General features: G+C 32.1%; 1 protein-coding gene across 9 annotated transcripts in view; it reads left to right on the top strand.

Annotated features, from left to right (window-relative positions):
* nahoda overlaps positions 1 to 18,479 on the top strand; it is a 139,014-nt gene that overhangs the window by 38,366 nt on the left and 82,169 nt on the right. For 6 of the 9 annotated variants that reach the window (XR_011395820.1, XR_004976528.2, XM_014244537.3 and 3 more), the window contains exon 2: positions 14,135 to 14,648. Coding sequence is in view for 7 of the 9 variants with exons in the window: in XM_014244537.3 (XP_014100012.2) it covers positions 14,429 to 14,648 (220 nt within the window). In the remaining 2 variants the exon portion in view is untranslated. Of the gene's footprint in view, positions 1 to 13,125; positions 13,187 to 14,134; positions 14,649 to 18,479 lie in introns of all 9 variants that reach the window. The other 3 variants (XM_036362728.2, XM_036362727.2, XM_036362730.2) reach the window with 1 other exon arrangement.

Below are 18,479 nucleotides of genomic sequence, written 5' to 3'. Positions count from 1 at the left end.
ATAACTATAGCATATAGCTGCCATACAAACTGACCAATCGGAATCAAGAGGTTGCAAGAAATTTTTTGTATTTATGAAGGGGTGCAACCGTTATCGTTTTTTCTATTTTTTTATTGGCTTGGTATCAATCATTTAATCATATATTTCAAAATTAACTTGACTAACCTGGAGAATTTTCTGTCATGCTTACAGCCTACAGCTGCCAAAAAGAGCTCACTACCTTCTCACAATCAGAACATCTAGCGACTCAGCACATCTCAGTTTGATATAGCATCTCTGTTCAATTTAAGTAAGTGGTTTATTTGACTCACCACTGTACATGTTTGCAAATAAGAAAAGATTCTGTTCTTATTTCTGATGTGGATGTTAAATGACAAATGAATTGGCGTACACTTAAAACCGACTCAAAATGACACATGGTTAAAAGAAATTGTAGAAATAAACCTTGAAGTAAAAAATAATCTTTTATGTTTCGAAAATGATATTATTGTCATTGAGTGAAATATTTAAATGAAAATTCCAATTCCAAATTAACTTGGGTATTTAATTTTTATTTCCGCTATTTTACCTGGATGCCGAAAGCTATGAGATCCAAAGTATAATACTTTAGCCCTAATCTGGTAAAGACGGGACATTCGAGAAGGAAATGCTGAAGTTGTTATATCAAGTCTTCCTCAAATCAACTTTTACAACTGTCATCCGATAAAATTTATTTTCTTGACGCAAGAATCCCGAACGGACAGTGGCTAGTTAGTAGACATACATACAACTAGGGAAAGGTGAATTGCCTATATCCAAAACCGAGTAATTAATTTTAATTTATTTTAAATATAATATTAAAAAATGAAAGTATCTTAACATTTTATATTAAGGAAGAAATACGAGGTGTCTTCAAAAAAGAATCAGAATTTCCGTGTTTTTTATTTAATATTTATTCATTTGGCTACATTAATGCTGTCACCTTCGAAATAGTCTCCATTCAATATTATGCACTTATGCCACACCTTCGAAACACTTCTCAAACTCGATTTTTAGAATAGCCTTTAGTTCTTTCAGCGAAACACTTTTAATGTCATCTATGCTTGTAAGATGATGGCCCTTTAAAGTTCTCTTTATTTTTCCAGATAGGAAAAAGTCACACGGCACCATGTCTGGTGAACATGTAGGATGACGCATCGCTACAGTATGGTTTTTGGCCAAGAATTCACGAACAAAAACTTTGATCCATTTCTTTTATCAAATGAAAATGACCAAGCTCATAAAACACGTCTAACCTTGGCAGCTGCTACAAAGTGAATACTTTTTCTTTAAAGACAATAATTATCGTTCAAGTATAATTTCTAGCAATAACATCTTTACTTCAATAAAAGTTGATAATTTTTAATATTTTGTCAAAACTACCCGACTATTGAAAATTATTTACAATTTTGACTTCTAATCCCTACAGGGTACTTCCTTCTTGTATGTGTGCAATTATCGAAATGCATTTGTGTGCAATTTGCATGCATCAGAATACCGAATGCCGAACACCCGTCTATCGAGAAGCTGTGTAAAGCTTAGAAATTTGAGCTGTTGATTTCATGCACATTTAAATATTTTTTTTACTCGCTTGTTATTACTCATTGCTGTTGGCATTTATTGGGCTTGTTGTTGTTTTAGCTGCATTTGTTTGCCTCGCTGAGTTGTTGTTGTTTGTAAAAGTACATGTGTTTGGATGCCTGTCTAATTAATTTGTCGGTTATTTGCTTGCATACCTTTGTATGAGTCTACTAAATACAATAGATTATTTGTTTTATTTTTCATTTTCCATTTTGTTTACTTATTTACTCGTTTTTGCTGCGCTGCAAGGTCAGCAAGCCGCTTATGACGCGGACGCACAAAAGTCCATTGCGCCGTTGAATGCAAGCGATATTAATTGCGCATCTATGAAATGAAAATGGCAACAATAATCACAATGGATAGTGGAAAGATGATTGTTGTAGTATTTAGTCATTGACTAGCGGTTTTAAGGCGGAGACGGAAATCAGATTATTGAATGGCGGTAAAGTGCTGGCGATGTTGTCAAACCACTTTGAGGCTAAAACAGCGTTGGCGTCTGTTGTTTTCGTACTTAATTAATTAGAAAATATGTTTTAATACGAGTTTTGTTGGTTATTTGAAGAAGAAAAAATGAAAAGTTAGCACTGGATGAGTAATAGCTACCATTTCTCAGCGAATTTTACGAATTTTTTTAATTAATGTTAATTTTTTATTTTATAAATATACATTTATTAGAGTGGTCTTCAATTGAAAAACTGATAGTTTCTGCAGTTAGAACTCAACTTCTACGTTGATAGTACTATAGACGAATACTACATTTTTTTGTTCGGATTTATTTAGTTTAAGGCGAGTTGCTTATGGTCAAAATTTGAAATTTCCTATGAAAATCAGAAATATTCGTCGAGTAGAAATCTCCGAAATCGGTATGAGCCAAGAACACAACATTTCGCTAGTTGACTCTATCTTTTACGAGATCACGCCTGTTGTACATCTCAAGTTTAGACACCTATGTACTTGACCCTTCTATTAGATATGTGAGAGTCCGTGCTTCCTTTTTGCATTCATGGGTGTCGATCGAAGGAGCTTCTCGCCATAGCATCATCTTCTGTGCGTACGACATGGTCTAACTAGCGCATTCGTTGGATTTTTATGCGCTAAACTACAAGTATATCCATGTCGCGGCAGAGCTTATAGAATTCGTATACCATCTTCTGCGATACTCTTCGCTCACTCGGATGGCTCCCAATGCTCCAAGTGCTTTCTCATCTTGGTTCGCCATCGTCCATGTGGTACTCAATTGCCTACCGATACCAAAGTAGTACCAGCATACAAGGGATACTCTTCAGCCTTCTTTGGGTATGTTTGCAAACTTCCCCTAATGGAGGTATTGTTTTAATTCTTCTGATTAAATATTGCGTTGTCATTTTTAGTGATTTTTTCCAACCTCAATTTGATAATTTTTTTTCGAGTCACGAATTGACGCCTGTAAAGTATATATAAAGGGTGTTCCCTTGGAATACCCCAAATTTCTGGCTCTAAACCAATTTGAAAAGATTTCTCTATACAAAGAAGGCTACATAATTGCGGATTATGAAATAAGATTCTCGAAAAACTTATGCAAAAAATAATAGTAACACATCAAATAGGTGGATGGCTAAGTTCCGCTTCAGAATACAGAAAACACAGCAGTAGCATGTGCTACATTTGCTGTGTTTTTGTATGCCATGTTATCCTAGAAAACAGTTTGTTTTTATACACTTAAAAGGCACACTAACACTGTAACACTCAGAAGTAAACGTCGGAGACTTTGTAAAGTATTTAAATATATACATAAATGGCGAACTGGGTCGATTGAGCCATGTCCGTCTGTCATTGTTTGAGTTATCGATCTGAAAACTTTTCCTCACTTTTTTCCCCAAGAACTTGCTCATTTGTCGGAACTACGATTACTGGACCAGTATATAGCAGCCATACAAACGGAACGATCAAATTTATATCCTTGTATGGAGTCTTTTAGATTTGTGAATAATATATCCGTAGCAGCCGAAGTTTAAGATTTTTTTTTCATGTACTATATTTTTTATAATGCTTAATTAAGTTTTATACTTGTTTGAACAGATTCACGAAGCTAAAAAACACTTGAAAGCATTTACTCCTAGAATTCTGGATAAATCGTTGATTGTGCAATGAATTAAACTAAACAAATCGCTGGTTGTAAACCAGTTACACCAATGTATAAGCGCTAGTGCTGCTTTGGGTACTTCGTACCTTCTTATTCTTCTTACAAAATTTTCAATTTCGCTGTTATTTCTACTGTAGTATGAACATAGCCTTAACAATTGGTTGTACTGCAATTCAAGAAGAAATAATATGAAAATATGATAATCGTGAATAAATCGTATGTTGGAATTTCACCTATGACTTAAATGATATTCTTAGTTCTAATAGCAACTAAATATTTACTAGTTTATATTAATACAAAGTCAACATAACAACAACTCATTTACTATGCGTATTTTCATATTTTTATATACACATATATTCGTATATACACCTATGTATATTTTAATAAATAAGTGTATATTTATATATGTGAAGTAAATTTACAAATAGTTTATATATACGGTATTGACATTCATATTCTAGCGCTACTCCATAAAACTTGTTCAACAACATTCTTCTTTTGAATTGCTTCGTGAATAATATGTTTATATTATAAATAAATATGTAAATAATATGTTTGCTTTGTTCTTATTGGTCGCTTTATTTATGCCTTTGTTTTTTTCCTTTATTTATTATTATTATTATTCTTTTTTATAATAATTTTAATTAATTCAACTTTTACCACTCTAGCTGTACTTAATGCTTTGCCCAGGCATAACTGCTCTCCATCAGCGAAAAATATAGATACATATATATAAATTTTGACACATGGTGATCACAAACACATATTTAATACTATTTTCTTTCTTCATAAATTAAATTAAAATTTAATCAACAGTTAACAAGGCGCTATTGTGGGGAAACCAGCACTATAAAAATATAAAATAAATAAAAATAAATATAATAAAATAATAATATAAAAATGTCATCTAATAAAGTTTATACTCTGAATTTATGGTAAAATGCTTATATGTACTTTAGGTTGGGCCAAAATAAAGCTTCTGTGCAAAATTTCAGAGCGATACTCTAAAACTGAGGGTTCTAGTTCACGTATATACCGTTAGGCAGTTAGACGTACAGACGGACATGCCTATATCAACTCAGGTGTGGTGTAAGTTTTATAAGGTCTCTGATGTTTCCTTCTGGGTGGCACAAATTTCTTGGCATACTTAATATACCCTTTTCATGCTTAATATTGATATTAAATCGGCTTATTCTGCTTTTTGATTTCCCAAATAAAGAACAAAGGAATATTTTCATATTTTGTTCGTATTTTAATGCATGTCTCAAAATCATAAAATATCTTAATTTCTATGACTTTTGTTGTTTAACATAGTCGATCAATATTATTATAAATTGAGCTCTATTTACCCTGGTAAGCGGAAAAAGAGCACCACTTTTATAAAGTGACAATGAACAGGGTACAGCATAGTTTTAATATCTGAGATATTCTTCGTGCTTTTGAAAACCGTCAGAGAAGTTTTATTTCAATTGAGTTGAAAGGGTTAGCCCAAATTTACTTGTATTGAAGATTGAGTTGAACAATTGAAGGCTTCAATATTTTTGTACTTCTAAAATTATTGTACAACTGACGTTCACCAAAAGAGTTGACTAACATTCCACAATAAAGCTGACATGGACGGTTTTCTTTTATTTTTTTGACAATAATATTGTACCAAACCGTCGATTTTCTTTGAAAAAGGTTAATATATTTAGTTGATTTTTAGCTAAGACCTTAATAAATATATTTACAAGAGCTTATAATTTGCTTAAAATGAAAATTGAAACTAAAATTATAAAATAATTTTTGACTACGAATTTGTTTTAAAAGCTCATTTTTGAGGTTTGCTCGATACGGTTCATAACATCGACGTTTATAAAAATTCGACTTTTCCTGACTTTTTGGTACTTCTCTTTGTTCTGGACAATTTCATTATTTAATATCTTGAGAAGCCGCAAAATGAAAACTCGGTTGCCTGAGCGTTTTTCAAATATTTCATACCGATTTGTAGACTATCTCCGATTTGTTTATAATAATTATATAAATAATAAATTAAATTATATAAATACCTTTTTTAAACCCACCTAACCTTTAATATATGTATACCATACATATTTCCAATATATCTTAAAAGTCTTGCCGAAAATTTTTTAAAATTCTATAATAAATATCACATTCGTTGTAAATGAGTTTTCACTGTACTTGTATACTGCGCGTTAAACTCGACTACAATTGTTTTGGAATTTGTCATTCACTTTTTCTGAAGCAATAAAAAATACAACAACAAGAAGTAAAATTAAATGGTTAATTTGAACTTGTTTATTTTTTCATTTTCTTTGTTTTAATTCATGACTTCGCTCACTGTACTGATTAAGACTCTTATATGTATGTATAGTATATAGGTGTATGTATGTAAGTTAGTGTGCGTTGTGAAGCCATTTCGATCGAACTAATTTGTGGCAGTAAGTCACTCGCCAACTGGTTTTAACTCTTACTTCAACACATTTGCTGCATTTGTTTATATTTGCTTTTGTTGTTGTTTAACTCATTTATCTCTCGTACTTATATACAAGTACAAGTCTTTTAGCGCTGTTTAGGCCTGTTTGTTTGTGTTGTTTCTGTTGTGAGCGGATTTTGTAGCCGATTTAGAATTTCGTTGCGTGCTAATTGCTAATTTAATTAAATGGCTTTAAAAGGTGTTAAGTTGCATGCAACAATTGGTTTTCGCGCTGAAAATGGTGCAATCGAACGTTTTCAAAATGTATGTGCATCGTAATTCGTTAATACGCCGACTTTTCCTATTTATTCGGTTATTTAATTAAGGCCAGTTGATGAGGATCAGATTTCTAATGAGAATGTAACGATATACGAGGTGTGTTCAAAGAAAAAGGTGAATTTTGATTTTTCGCGGGCTGTGTTCATTCGATTATCGATATTTTGTTTTTGTTATAATCGGACACATATGTGTATAATATGTGCTTGCATTAGGAGCCAATTTCGATTAGTAGTTTGTTTTTGACAACAGAAAAGGTTTGTCATGTTTTTGTGTGCTCTTCGATTTTTAACTATTGAAAGAAATGGATATAATAATATGTATTAAATTTGCGTTAAAAGTGGTATAAAGTGTTGTCTCAAAAAAGTGTTTATAGGAGGTACGAGCGCTTTGCATAAAACCGAGAAGATGTTGATGACGATGACTATGTCAACAAGCGAAGGAACCATAGTAACAGTGAAATTGTTCTTGAAAACCGTGGAATTAATATTAGGGAAGTTGCAGAGGATATTGGCATATCATTTGGCTCATGCCATTACATTTTCTCGAATGTTTTGGGCATGCAATGTGTGGCAGCAAAGTTTGTTCCGGAATTGCTAAATTTTGAGCAAAAGTAAAGTCGCATTAGATGCGGGTTGGCTCAAACGGCTCAATTTGGCTCCCTGCAATTTTTTCCTATTTCCAAAACTGAAGAAACCAATGAAAGGAGAGGGTTTTGCCACAATTGATGAGATTAAGTCAGAATCGAAGAAAGAGCTGATGGCCATACCGAAAAGCGCATTTCAGAAGTGCTTCGAGGATTGGAAAAAGCGTTGGCGCAAGTGTATTATATCCGAGGCGGATTACTTTGAAGGGGACAAAATAGATATTCATGAACAAATAAGTACATTTCAAAATTCCACTTTTCCTTTGAACACACCTTGTATATAGTGTAATAATGAATTATACAAGACTTAAATAAAAATTTCAGAAAAGCAGTTGAAATCGAAATAATTTTGTGATTTTAAAGAAGTTAGGATTGATTATTGTGCTTCCCAAGAGGTCAACTAGACCGGTAGTGATGCTGATATAAACCGTATTGAACCATTGATTTGAATAGTTGAATTTAATTTCAATTAGTTTTTGAGTGCTCCATTAAAGTTGTGCGACAGTTTTTGTGCTATAACAATTTGATTGATGATAGTTGTTTGATCGATTTGACATTGTTTAAGCTTTGGCTAATCGAATAAAATGGATTGAAATTTTCCAATTGTCCGAACACCTAACCTTGATAAAATATTGAAGAAGTAAACGAATCGAATGTCAATGAAAAAAGTATGCACAGAATGACACTATGGGTACAAAACGTTATATATTGTTTTTGATGATTGATACCTCTAGCAATGAGTCTACAATATTTCCTACCGATCGCTTATACAAGTAGAAGTTCATTGAGTTGAGTATTTCTACTGAAGTGAAATGGAATAGACTGAGACTGCACCATGTATATATAATTTATAGCGTCTCCGACCATCATATATGTAGTTCACCGTAGTCCTTGTTCAAGGTCGCTTCTTGTGAACGTGCATTCATAACGCGGTCAGTTATATATTGAAATCTACACTAACTAAACATTTCCGACATTAGAGTGCTTATTTTATAAATTCATTAGCCATTCGAAAGAGGTGTAAAACATATACAAAAAATTCAAGGAAAATATAATGAATATGGAAGTTCTCTTCAGATTGGTATTGTTCAAATCCAGGTGATGATTGCCAAGAACTTACAGTTATGCTTGACATTGGCAAATATATAACTGACACACAACTGCCTTATGGATTTTATGGATACCTTTCTCATCTCAGACCTACACTCAGAGATAAGATATCGGGACTTAATTTTCGTTGGAAAGAAACTGTCACACTTTGATTCACAAAAGTTATTGCAAATACTGCTTGCGACATAATTAACCAGTAAAATAAAATTTTTAGGACCTGTAATTCATATATACAAAAATTATGTGAATGCTAAATAAAATTATTATCGTTCAAGCAAAAGCTTATAACAGCAATATGCATTGCACCTGCTGGCTGCTGGCTGTCCAAAATCGACGAAAGCATTAATGTATGTTAATCCCTCATATCCGCATTGACAGTTTCATAGCATGAAAATATATTTTACTGTCATTAAAAGTGGCACAAAGTGATATTTATGTTTGAATATGACAACATTCGAGTTTTTACCAACGCCCACATGGCGTTGAATGCCTTTCAGTGAGGTAAGAACAAGACAAAATATTTCTAGTTTTTTTCATAAATATCTAATAAGACATTTTTGTAGGCTTGTGTCGTGGGATTTTGGGGTATTGATACAATGATTTTCTGTATTCACTTTGTACAACACTATTGTTGACAGTTAAATCTGTTGGTAGCAGATACTAAAGTTATTGTTTTCCCACACCCATTGACAGAGGGCGCGATTTTGTATGGTTAATATAAAAAAAATTACCTTGTGGCATTTGCATATGCCGGACTGCATTTCAGTATTATTTGAATAAAAAATTGTATATAAAACGAACTTTATTATGTTTGAGTAAATATATTAAGATATTTTATAATTTTTTAACTTCCCGCTAAGAAAATGGAAAATTTTCTAAAAATCGGGAAGATATTGGTTTCACCCCATTTTGCAAAAATCGAGTTCTCAACAGATCTCGACGTTTTGAGGGTCGAGGAAGCTTCCCCGAACATTTCTACGATGATGTCCGTATGTCTGTATGTATGTATGGATGTATGTGTGTGTGTGTGGATGTATGTGACCCTCTTATAACTTTTAAACGGCTCAACCGATTTGAATAAACTAAACGGCATTCCAAAGGGTTTCATTGCACTTGAATTTCGTGTCACAATTGCCACATATGTATATTTGAAACCGTTTCTTTTTATAAAAAGTAGATTAGTAATTTTTGTATATGCAAATAAGTGGCGTTGCCACATAAATGAATTTAAAAAAACATTTTTTTTAAAACATTAGTCTTTTATTTTACTATTGAAATTTTAAGGATAAACTTCTTAGAGTATAAAAAGTTTTTATAAAAAGTTACCACCTTTATGGTAAATCTGGAACAATAACAAGCATAAATCGAATCTTTTAAGTTCAGAATATATATTGTATATTTTAAGAGCTTAAAAATATATTTTTAAGAGTGTTGCTATTTTCCAAAAAATGTACAAAACAAATTGCAAAAATGTTGACTTAATGTAGAGTTGCCAACATATGGCATTTAAGATGCTGTGTGTAGGAAAGTACGGTGGATGTCTGACGACATAGTTGGGCCTTTAAGAGCGTTATTGTGAAACCACCGGGACCAAAATCCGCTCACTCCAACATGTCCTCTCTGGGAGGGTGATTGTGGTTCATTCAATTCAAAAAGTTGTATATTTGCAACTTCCGAGACATCATCAAGAAAACCGCGACCAATAATTGCGATTACTTTCCTATACAAGGTCTAATCGTTGTATAATATCCCCAGTCGGCTGGCGTATCTTCCAATAAGACAGTGACCTATTAGCGCTCCTAATAGAGTTCTTATGTCATTCCTTTTGAATTTTAATAGTCGACATGCACGGCCCATATTCAACTTATGCCACGTTTTCTTGCTTGTTGAGCAAGTTAGAGATTGACTCTATCGAGACTCAGCTATATCTACAATATAACGTGCTTGTCGATTAAATATCAAATACTTAGCCAGAGGCATATACTTGTATGTATGTATATTCCCACTTTGTCGGAGTCTAATTGTAAGGTGGTGCCTGTTCTGGCTAGTTCATCTGATTCAAAGCACGGTACTCCCTGGAGGTTTGTCGTGAAATAGGATGTTATAGCGTTTTTTTCTTGTCCCTTTGTACAGAAGCATTATATGTATAAGTGTTCCATTTTTTACATGACAAAAGAACAAAAAAATGCCAACCAACTTATTTGTAATATTTACTATTGAGCTTAACAAAACTGATCGATCATTAGATGCAAACTTGATTTAAAAAAAATTAACTAGCATATATAACAAGTAAGGAAACTCTAAGTTCGGATGTAACTGAATATTTCATACTCCTGCAACTTGAAAGGATCATTTCCGGGGAAGGTTTGGGTAATTCGTAGACCAATATCACATATTAACGGCATTAAACTAGAGTATGTCCAATACTATCCGTTCAGTTAATTTTGTTAAACTGTTATAGGGGGAGTGTTCGGGGTTATCACCCGATTTTACACTGGGGATAGCAGTGCTAAAAATATTTGATATAATGTATATTGCTAGTTTTGCAACATGTTGCTACAGTGGTGGATCTTTTACAGGCTAGAGGGCAACATTCTGAGAAAAGAACACGAAACTTTGACAGCCCGGGCAAAGGGCAGGTTAAATGCAAAATTTTTGTGAGAAAATAAAATGCTATAAGTTTCACTAATGAGATAAGATGATGTTAGTTATGCGAAAACTGTTGTTGTATTTGAAGTGAATAGTTTTAGACTTGATAAAGTTTGTCTAGACTGCGAGGATGTATATTTATTTGTACATAAGTATTTATATGGTAAATATTTATATGGCTTTTAATAAATATGTCATTTCAGGTAACAAGTTGTTGTCGAAGAAAACTTATTTACAGTTAATTTTTATTTCGCCCCATTTTTCTATTTCTCCGTTGTTAGATCAATTAAAGTTAATACCCGTAAACGAAATGTGCTTATTGTAACACTTACACCGTTTTTCCATTAAAAAACTACCGAAATTTCAAACTTTTATTTACCGCTAAGTTTCACACGCTTCTTAAGCAGCTCATAAACTTTGCTCATTAAGTTCAATGCAATTAAGGAGGCACTTACTGAGGCATATTTTATAAATGTGTATGTATGTATGTATCGAGATGTGTATACGCATGTATATATGTATGTTTACTTGTATATCTAAACATTATTAGATGTGTGTCTAATTCATACTGAATAAATGAAATGAAATATATGTAAGCAACTTACATATATGTATATGACTACTTACAGGTGCCTGGAATTTAAATATGTCCATATATACATATATATACATATGTATGCATAACATAAAATATGTTTTGATCAATTGGTCCGTGTAACTACCGCGGATTTAAACTTTGCGTTACTAATTCGATTAAAGATTTTTAACTATGCACAGACTCTTTTAAAATGTAATTACGTTTTTAACCTCTTCTACGATTATTTGCTGTTGGTATTTTTATTTTAAATTTTTAGATATAAAGTCTCACATCAATAACAGCATTTTAGTAATATGTTTCCAGTGATTTTTTATGACTTTTCCAATTATTTTGAAATTTCATTCTGCTTGAAATCTCCAAGCAGCCATTATTATAGCTCTTAATTATCATCACTAAAGAAGGCAATAAAATTAAGGCAAAAAGGCGATGCAGAACAAATTTTACTTTTTTTTCTAGTCAAATTTTATTATAGAATGTTTTGAACTCATAAATGAAAATTTCCTGCTTGCATAAGAAAATATCACAAATGTTTGGAGTCGAAGGCATTTATTTATTATTGGACCGTGTTTATGATCAAAATTCATCCAAAAACAAGAAAAAACGTTAACTTCGGTTGCACCAAATCTGTAATACCCTTCACAAATTCCACGATCTGAACAATTTTTAAGGAGATTGCTCTGTTGCCTTGGACAACAACCCATACCAAATTTTTTGAAGATATCTTGTCAAATTAAAAAGCTATCCATATAAGTACTTGATTTTTTTTTAATTAGGAACATTATTCATTCTAGTCTAGTCTAGGACATTAACTTAAGTTCTTTTTAGATTAAAATCTCAGTTTTAGGAACAAAAAGGGTAGTTGTTAGAAACTAGCTATAATATAACATCTAGTAACTACTAACATTAAATAAAATTATAAAATCAGTTAGCTTCATGAGATCAAATAATTAAAACAACCATCATCTTAGGTCTAGGTTTCTTCAAAATTGGTGTCTTCGCCAAGATAACATTCACTATAAATAACGTTTCGACGCTTGCGCCGCGAATGAAACAATTGTGCTCCGTGCGGAAAGGGGGGCGCAGAGAGTAAGTGTAAACTGTTTATTTGGTAGGTAGTGAAACCAAGAAATGCTACTTAGACATGATATGCATGCCATGATAATTATTATTATTAGTAAAAATGTATTGAATACGGCCGAATCGACGTTGCGCAACCGCTTGAAGGTTAAGGTTCAACAGTAGGCACATTATTTGACGATCTCATCGACCTCTCTCCAAGTTCTACCCTGTTCTTTACTACAATTTCATAAATTATCCGAAATTTTATATATTGCTCTATCATTCCTAGCTTGATCACGCATTCAATAACTTCGTTCATTTGCAGAAAATAATTTTAGGTATAGAAGTTTCAACTCTCCATTCACTGCCACTTTACGCTTATTCTCGTTAAGGAGGGTGGAGACCACGTGATGTTTGTATGCGCGCAAAAGTTGCGCAAAACCCTAATAATGACTAGGAAACGACCTCGAAATTTGGGTCAGGAATTTATTATATTGGCCTCCATATCACAAGTTATTTTATTGAAAAATAATTAAACATAATGTTATAATTGTAATTCATGGTCATCTTTTATTTTCTCGTTATAGATTAAAACGGCATAACTTAAATTAGCGCATATCTATTCAATCAGAACACAACAACCACAAGGTAAAATTGAAAATTACAATTAATTAAGTGAGGATTAAAATAATAACAAAAACAACATGAGAAAAATGCAACAAGTGCAAACAAATTAATAGTTACGCAATATTATTGCCAAAATGCAAAAAAGTTGCCAATTAGCAACTAATTAGTGTGTGTGGGTGTAAAAATGTAGGTGTAAACTATTAAGTAAAATATTTACACAGCAAAGAAAATAAGTGAAATAAGTAAAGTTGCAGCATTAAATTGTGTTTTTGTTTTCTTGATTTATTTTTGTGGCCACATGATGCTAATGAAATAATCACGTGAACGTGACAGCATACGCCATAAAATGTACACAATTAGTTTACAGTGAAAAACCTTTGTTGCAAGAACCACACCGATTCGGCAAATTGTTTATGTTGAATTTGAAATAAATATTTTAGAGTAAAAATGAAATTTAAAAATGAAAAATTGACTTTAAAAAATTGAAGCTTTATTTTAAAATTAAAAGAGTTTAAAATGTATGTAAAAATATTATTGAAATTTAATTAAATAAAAATTAATCTTTTTAAATAGGAAAAAAAATATAGCTTGAATATAGAGAAAACTTATAATAGTAAATTAAAACAAATTTCTTAGTATCATTACAAAAGATACAACTAAAAAGTGAAAATGAAGCAAGAGTAAAGAATGTATTTCAAATTGTAGAAATTGAAACAAAATAAAATACTAAAGATTTTATACAAAATTATTTACAAGTTTTTGTACATTTTGTACAAAAAAAAAACAGTTTAGTATAAAAAAATATAAAATAAAATAACACGACATCAAAAATCTTAAATGAAATAAAAAAATAAATTAACAAAAATATATGCAATTATATACTGAGAAAAAATAATTTAAATCAAACAAAGTAAATTTAAAAAATAAAAATAAAATAAAATATAACATACATAATTACAAAATTTCCAGGTTCATCGATGGCTGGGCATAAACTGCAGTCTTGAAACCCACACAACACGGTTGAAACAAAGTGCAAAGTTTGAAAAAGTGCACACAAATAATATTTGCTCACACTTAAGTAGTGAAATATTTTGCTTTTTCTTGTTTTTGTAACAAAGAAATACAAAATAACAAATAACGGAAAACGGCGCGTGTAAAATATCATTAAAATAGTGAGCTAAAAAATTTTGAAAATAACAACTTGAACAAACAAAGAGTTGGCAATAATAAAAAAACTGAACAACAACCACAGCAGCAGCAACAATGAATGCGGCGCACAGCAATAATCGCCGCCGACAACGGCATAAGTCAGCAGGCGTATTGGCCACACCATCCTCAATCGTTTTTACCGCCGCTGCCTTATACATTTGCCTGCTGCAGCTGGGCGAGGCACATGTGGCGCTCACCTATCCACCTGCGCGCAAATATGATTTGGACTTTTTAGATAACTCACGTACGAAGGGACCGTGTGGCATGCCGAAAGGTGAGTTTCAATTATCCAACTGCCACGGACAGACAGACGAGCGTACTCACAATAATATATGTAGATAATGAATATCACTTTATAAGGTTGTATATGTTTGTGTGTAGTCATATTGTTGGGTGTTAAGGCACATAATAAGTAAGTAATCGAAATTCAAAATACTTAGTCTCAAAATAGCCAACGTCCAGGCAGCACGTTTGTAAATTTACAGGTATTTTTATTTGTTGTAGTAGCTTTTTATGAAATTTGTTTGTTTTACGCTTTTGGTCATGTCGTTCGTTCAACTATTTGGCAAAACATGTCTATTGATTTAGCTTTAAAGGTATTTTACGTGCTTACAGTGTGTCATAAAAGTAATCGTAAGTGTTAAACATTTTAGTTCCTAGTTAGGAAAGGTTTTGTTTATAAGAAATTAAAGACAATTTACTAATAAAAATTCATAAAATATTTACTTATTTATTCAATAAATTTATGCTACCAAATTGTAAATGCAATTGCTTATTTTAAGAATGTATTAATTAGCAATGAATATTACCATAGTTTTAGTAAAAAAATCTATTATTTTTGGATTGAATTGAAGGTTTTATTTAGCATAGTTAGAATTATCCGATTTAGGAGCAATATGCACCGTTTTTTTCGATAACTTGTACGCATTTTGAAGGTAATTCCATAATGCCACTCTCATGGAAACGTCGTCCCTATTGGCTAAAATCTGGTACAGTCGATATTCACAAGCTTCTCTTGAGGTTATTTTTCACCAGTTAAATCGCTCGCCATAGACAGGAACAGATTGTAATCATTTGACGTCAGGTCCAAACTATAAGCTGAATGCATAATATTAGTTGAATCAAGCTCACGAAGCTTCTGTCGAGACCCTATCGATTTGTTTGGCCTGGTGTTGTTCTGATGGAACACAATTCTCTTCCTATTGTAACCAAATACATAGCAAAACCATTTTGATAGCCAATTTTGGCTTGGCCACCGTTTGCACCGTTTACCGTTTGTATAGAAACAGGATCTATTTTCTTCCAAAAATTGTCGGTTCTTATTTTCGACAGCCTATATACCTCATATAATGTTATTTAACAGTCTGTTGATTGTGTAGTGAATTCTTTAAAGAACCTTAACACAAATTTTAAACTGAAACAGAATGTAATCTGAATCTCGATATTTCAAATCTAAATCTTTTACTTAAGCTATTACATATTGAATGTTTTGGAAACAAAATATGAATGAAAATTTTTATTTTGAAAAATTTAAACCAGTTATCTCGAATTCTTATAAGTGGTTTTGCTCTCATTTAGACAAATCTGTAAACGGTTATTTCTAACAGACTCAGGTGACCTTGCTGACTATTTTGACATAATGTTAGCTGAGTCTAAATAGTTAATTTATTTTTTTACCTTCCAGTTTCGTGAATGAAAAAAATATTATCTGAACCGAACAATTGAGTAGGTGACTGTAAATACTTACCTATCATTTCATTCTTACATACATACAAACGTATATTTCTTCGCTCTGCGATGTGAAGTGCAATTTGTTTACTTAACGTCTTTTTACTTGTTTTTATATTTATTTATGAAAAAACTCATACAGCTTTTCATATAAGTAATACATGTGTATGTAGCTAGCTTAAGGTTACGTTTGAAAATGCGACGGAAACCGGCTTGATACGATTTCTACGCTTGGCCCTATTTATTTGGTGTGGTTAATGGCAATTGAGTTTTGCTGAAGGCGCTGCCTGATTAAAAAAAATATATATTTATATATTAACGAGTTCAAATCAAGTATAAATACGTCCATACATAATAATAAGGGGCGCCAAGGCGTCCAATTCAAATAGCAAAATAATCGAAGTGTACACATAACCAAATAAAATAAATTTAAATTAAAAATTTCTCACGTCTCTTGCCGAATGCCATGCATTGCATATGGATAAGGTAATCTTCCTTATGTGTATGTTATATATTATTCACTGGCAATGCTGTCAGCTCATATTTTATTGAGTGGATGACTCTTGGAATTCATTAAATGAACGCGTTTATAATTTCAAACCGCTAAAATCTATCGATATACGAATTAATAATGAAATAAGCTAGACATTAATTGTAGTCTCGAATATAGTGAACCCCTGATTGTTTCAATACTTTTCCAATAATAAATATAACTGTCTCAAAAAATCATTGCTGATGGTAATGTAAGAGAGACTGAAATTCAAAAACTCTCATATGCCTCCTTTCTTAATCGTACTCAGTTTTTTCACAGAAGATTATGTCTTTGTTTAATCTTTTTGTGTTTTAATTAATGTATGTATATTCGATTAGGGTTACGATATGACAGCAAAACTCGTTCGGCTCGCGATTTAACATTGTAAAACTTAAACTCCGAAGTGAATGTACAAATCTCAGAAAACCTTCGTCAGGATTTGCCGATGAACTCATCATCGTTGGCGTTCGACAGTATAAAAAAAATTTTAGATTAGAATAAAAATCGAATCCAAGTAATGTGTGGTATTAGTGAGCAACTCTAAATACTAGTTTAATGTAGTCCCCATAATCCGCTTTTAGCTTAAAAAACTTATTTGAGTCATTAAAAAAAGATTATGATCTGTTAAAATAACTCAATAATCTTACTAATAAGCTAATTATAAATATAAGTATGTATATTTGTCATAGTGCCTAGGTGGAACATACGAGTCTGATAACGATCTGTAAGAAGATTCATCATATAAAATATATTCCAATGAGAGTAGGGATTCTCGTTCTTTTTTTAAGAGAAGTCGTGAGGTTAAAGATAAACAAGAAAAAATGTTAACTTCGGTTGCACCGACGCTATAATAATAATAATAATAATAACCTAACGATTACCCTACCCCCGCCCACCCGATGCGAGGTTCGCAATCCGCATACGTGCGGAATTAGCCGAGTCAGAAAAGGCAAGAGAGTTTTTTAAGTGTTGAGATCCAAAACTGCTCAGCTACAGGAACAAAAATTTCAACAGCTGAGGTTTATAGTTACAATATAATAAATTCTCATTTATTAAGAGAAAGCAATAAAGTATTTTTAATTTGGAAAAGTCAGTCAGATAAGTCATATGTGCAGGAATGAGAATAAAAATCATGACATATACGGCGGAATAGTTCGTTTAGTTCAAAATTTGATCTACAGGATTTTAACAGTAAAGGTCTTAACTGCCTCGAAAAGCGAAACGGGATATTAAATTTAAATTCAGACAAGAGAAAAGAACTGCAAACTGTTCCATTCAAGATTTTCACTAAGAATAGCATTTCCCTACGACTAGAAAGTGTAGGTAGATTCAAAAGTTTTAAACGACTAGTGTATGGAGGTAGACTTACCGTAGAATCCCATCGGAAATGCCCAAGGCAGTAAAAATTGTTTTTGAACAGATTCCAACTTGTCAGAATGGATTTGGTAGTTAGGGTTCCATACAAGAGGGCCATATTCCAATATAGGTCTGACCAAAGTTGTATAAAGTGTTTTAGTAATATACGGATCTCTAAATTCTTTAGACCACCGCTAAAAAAAATTGAGGACAATTTTTGCTTTCAAGACCATGGTATCAATATGAAGACTGAAATTAAGCTTAGGGTCCATATTAATTCCCAAATCGGCATAGTTAAAAACTTGCTATAGACTATGGTTTTTTTTTTTACATAAGGAAAGCGGTGCACAGATCTACGGGAAAAGCACATCGTCTTACATTTATTGAGATCATTTCTATAACACCATGCAACCAAATTGTTTAAGTCTATTTGCAATAGACCCCTTTCCTCAGTAGAAGTGTATGATTTAAAAAGCTTACGTCGTCGGA

Source organism: Bactrocera oleae, chromosome 4 (genome assembly GCF_042242935.1).
Source record: "Bactrocera oleae isolate idBacOlea1 chromosome 4, idBacOlea1, whole genome shotgun sequence".
Classification (NCBI taxonomy): domain Eukaryota; kingdom Metazoa; phylum Arthropoda; class Insecta; order Diptera; family Tephritidae; genus Bactrocera; species Bactrocera oleae.
This window is presented reverse-complemented; position numbering and strand designations above follow the sequence as displayed.